Below are 4,190 nucleotides of genomic sequence, written 5' to 3' on the forward strand. Positions count from 1 at the left end.
ATGCCCATCACAGAGCTCTTTCTTGGAGCCTTTCTTCAGGTGCTGTTTGACAGGTTGGCCTCTCGCGAGTTGCTCAACTTTGCACGGCGTGAGGGGATTGATAAGCTGCTGAAGAAATGGGAGAAGTTGCTGACCAGTATCGACCAGGTGCTGGTTGATGCAGAGAACAGGCAATTGACCAGTGATCGTGCGGTGAAGTCGTGGCTTGAAGATCTGAGGGACTTGGCCTACGACATTGAAGACTTGCTTGATGAGTTCGCCACAGAATCTGCAAAAAACAAGTCCAAGGTGGAACCCAGCACTAGCAAGGCATGTTCCCTCCTTCCAAGTAGTTGCTTTAGATTAAGCCCAAGAATGTTTATGCTAGACCACAAAATGAGATCCAAGATAGAGAAGATGGACAACAAATTACAAGAGATTATAACTCAGAAAGATAATCTGAGCCTAACAGAGAATAATGGGCAACGATCAGCATATTGCCGACTGGATAACCCGCTTCCCACTACGCATTTGAGCGAGCCTATTTTTGTTAGTAGGGAGGACGAAAAAATGGCAATCCTCAAATTACTGACTAGAGAAGAAGATAATAGAACATGTGTGGATCTAAAAGTGATTGTCATAGTAGGGATGGGGGGTATTGGGAAAACAGCTCTAGCTCAGCAAGTCTACAATGATGTGAGAGTCACAAATTATTTTGAGGTGAATGCATGGGTTTGTGTTTCTGGTGACTTTAATGCACTTACTATTACTAAGAGAATCCTAGAGGCAACGAACTTCCCTTTGTCTTGTGACGGTAAGGACTTAAATTGGCTTCAAGAAAAGCTCAATGAAAACCTTTTCGGGAAGAAGTTTCTTGTCGTGTTAGATGGTGTTTGGAGTCAAGAATATGGAAGCTGGACTATCCTCTTGAAGCCTCTTCAATCAGGAGCGAAGGGAAGCAAGATCATCATCACGACTCGTATCTTTGCTGTTGCTTCATTAACCAATGGTACTTGTCACCATCTTAGACCGTTGTCTCTAGATGCTTGTATGACTGTGTTTGCATTTCATGCTCTTGGTGTAGCAAATTTTGATGATCATCCTGATCTCAAAGTATTAGGTCGGAAAATAGTTGAAAAATGCAAAGGGTTGCCATTAGCCGTGAAGACATTGGCCGGGATACTGCGCACTAGTGTCAATCGTCGTACATGGGAAGGTATATTGAATAGCAAATTTTGGGACCTACCAGAAGAAAAAAATGAGATCCTTCCGGCTTTGAAACTTAGCTATCTCCATCTCCCTTCCCATTTGAGGAGATGTTTCGCTTACTGTGCTATATTTCCTTTCGACTATGAAATCCAACGGGATGAGTTGGTTCACTTTTGGATCGCAGAGGGCTTGGTTGAGGGAAAAGAAGGAAGAAACTGTTGGAATGTAGGCTTGACTTATTTCAACGAGCTGGTATCTAGATCATTATTGCAAAAGTCTAGTAGCGATGAATCACGATTCTTGATGCATGATCTTGTGAATAATCTGGCAAAGCTAGCTGCAGGTGTTACACATTTTTGCTCAGGGGAGTTTATGGAAGATAACAATAATGCATCTTTAGCTCGTCATGCCTCATTAATTCCCGGTGATCACATTCTGCCACAAACACTCAACATATATCGTCAAATGCAGGGACTTAGGAGCTTCATATCATTAAAAAAGCAATTCGGGCAATATGAAGGGTCCTTTGTGTCTCAGGAAGTGCTATTTGACTTGTTGTCGAGATTGAAGTACTTAAGAGTACTTTCATTAAGTCACTATTACATCAGTGAAGTGCCAGATTGCATTGGCGAACTGAGACACCTGAGACAACTTAATCTATCGTATACTAATATCGAAAGGCTTCCAAAGTCAATTGTTGCATTGTATAATCTAGAAGCTTTGATGTTGCAGAGCTGTCACCACCTTATCGAATTACCTAAAGGTATGGAGAAACTCATCAATCTAAAATTTCTCGACATTACTGACACTTGGAGCCTAAGAGTGACGCTGTTGTATATAGGAAATTTGGTGGGTCTTGAGATGTTGTCAGAGTTTGTAGTGGGAATGGAAAATGGCTTGAGTTTGAAAGAGTTAGAAAACTTGAAGAATCTTGGAGGGAAATTGTGCATCTCTAGTTTGCATAACGTTCGAGAAGCCGAGGATGCCAAGCATGCCAATATACAAATGAAGGAGGGTCTATGCGAGTTGACTATGCAATGGACTGAAGAGTTTGGAAGATTCCGAGATGAAGAGCTTGAAGCAAGGGTCCTTGACTTTCTTTGCCCATACCAAAACCTTAAAACTCTCACCATATCCAACTATGGAGGCCTAGAACTCCCAACATGGTTAGAAAGTCCCTTACATTTGAACATATTGCGTTTACATGGCTGTCGTAGGGCCAAAGCATTACCATCACTTGGGCAACTATGTTCGCTCAAAGAATTGCACATTGAAGGTCTAAGTTCTATATGCACAATAGGGCCAAAATTTTGTGGAACTAGGTGTCCTTTTCCATCCTTAATAACTTTGCAATTTAAGGACATGCCGTTGTGGGAGAATTGGTCTCATAGCATTGGCACTGAAGTAGGAGTTTTATTCCCCCGTCTTGATCATCTCATCATTCAAGATTGTCGTATGTTGGTCGGAAGATTGCCTAGTGAACTAAATTCGCTCACAAAGCTCAAAATCAAATCATGTCCGCGTATGGGTGCCTTGGCCTCTACCATTAGCCTTCCATCTCTCAATGAGTTAATCTTTGAAGGTTGCAATGAGCAGGTGCTGAACAGTTTGCTAAACTTGACATCTCTAACCTCTCTAACCATTGAAGATATTGCTGAACTAACTTGCTTAAATCATGGGTTTACAAGCTCTTTAATCAATTTGGAGAAGTTGAAGATCGTAAGGTGTACAGACTTAATATACTTGTGGCAAGACAGAGATGTAATTCAGAATCTGGCTTGTCTAAAGAGTTTACTCATCGAAAGGTGTCCACAGCTTAGATCTTTTGTGGCTGGAGAAGGAGATACAGAGCTGCCAGGCAGCCTTGAGACTATCATCTTAAGGAATTGCTTCAATTTAGAGAAGCTCCAGTGCAACATGCACACCCTCTCCTCTTTTACAGGCTTGACCATTCATGACTGTCCAAAACTCATATCCTTCCCTGAAATAGGTATACCGATGTCAATGATATCGTTATCAACTAGATGAGCCAAGCAGCAGCAGCAACAAGCACGAGTGACAAAACGTGCTGTCTGTAAGAATTGATAATCAGCAAGTGCGACTTGCTGCCAGCCTCTCCATTCAAGAAGAGTAGATTTTACCGACGATACTCATGACATTTCGACTAGGGAGCAATAGCGAGCGGAGTTGCTCCCGGAGATAAATCTAGACTCTTTGTCACTTCGATGGATTACAATTCGCCTCCACACACTGTCCCATCTCAATTCCTCGGGTTTTGAGTGTCTTGCTTTGCAGTTGGAGTCCTTGTCCCCTCTTCGTCTCAGCATCGGAGGTCTTGACTTGGGGGTGTCCGAAGGTAAAATCGATATCTAATCAGTTGCATCAATTTACGTATCTCCATGGTCCGGGAATTTACAGGTTTGAGAGTATTAAGCACTTCCCTACTAGACGAATGCTGCTCCAGCTACAGGAACTTAGGGTATGGGGAAGCCGGAATATGAAGCAGCCGGTGAGGGAGTGGCTAACCCCCCTCACCTCCCTTCAAGAGCTGAGGGTCGACAGCAGTGCTAGAGGAGTGGGAGAGGAGAAGGATCTTCTGCTTCCTCTCCCATCCTCTCTGCTACACCTCTATATCTCAAAAATGGGGAATGTGGAAAGACTGTCCAGCGGTCTCTATCCGTCTCTCCAGACCTTACGTTTCTACAAATGCTTGAAGCTGAGGGAATTCCCCAGGATGGCCTGCCTTCCTCCCTAGAAACACCCAGGATCGTAAGATATGAGATTATGGGGAATCGATGCACAGAATGGACCGGCGGCTATTGGCACCTCACCCGCGAGATCCTACAGGTTGCTATTGTTTATGGAAATATCTGAGCTGGCTCTTGGAAAAGGGGTTCGTATCTTAGACCCAAAAATTATGTTACTTGGAAAAGCGAAATTTAATTTTAGGAGGTCACTAGTAAGCTGAAGTTTTCGGGCGTAGCCAGCGGGGGTCAAGAGTA

General features: G+C 43.4%; 1 protein-coding gene across 1 annotated transcript; it reads left to right on the forward strand.

Moving 5' to 3' along the window:
* LOC120290686 (putative disease resistance RPP13-like protein 1) lies at window positions 1-3,943 on the forward strand. Its single transcript, XM_039307049.1, has 3 exons — window positions 1-2,274; window positions 2,785-2,912; window positions 3,607-3,943. The coding sequence occupies exons 1-3, from the start codon at window positions 1-3 to the stop codon at window positions 3,941-3,943; spliced, it is 2,739 nt and encodes a 912-aa protein (XP_039162983.1).
* Window positions 3,944-4,190: the final 247 nt, after the last annotated feature.

This window comes from Eucalyptus grandis, chromosome 2, assembly GCF_016545825.1.
Source record: "Eucalyptus grandis isolate ANBG69807.140 chromosome 2, ASM1654582v1, whole genome shotgun sequence".
In the NCBI taxonomy this organism is placed as follows: Eukaryota; Viridiplantae; Streptophyta; class Magnoliopsida; order Myrtales; family Myrtaceae; genus Eucalyptus; species Eucalyptus grandis.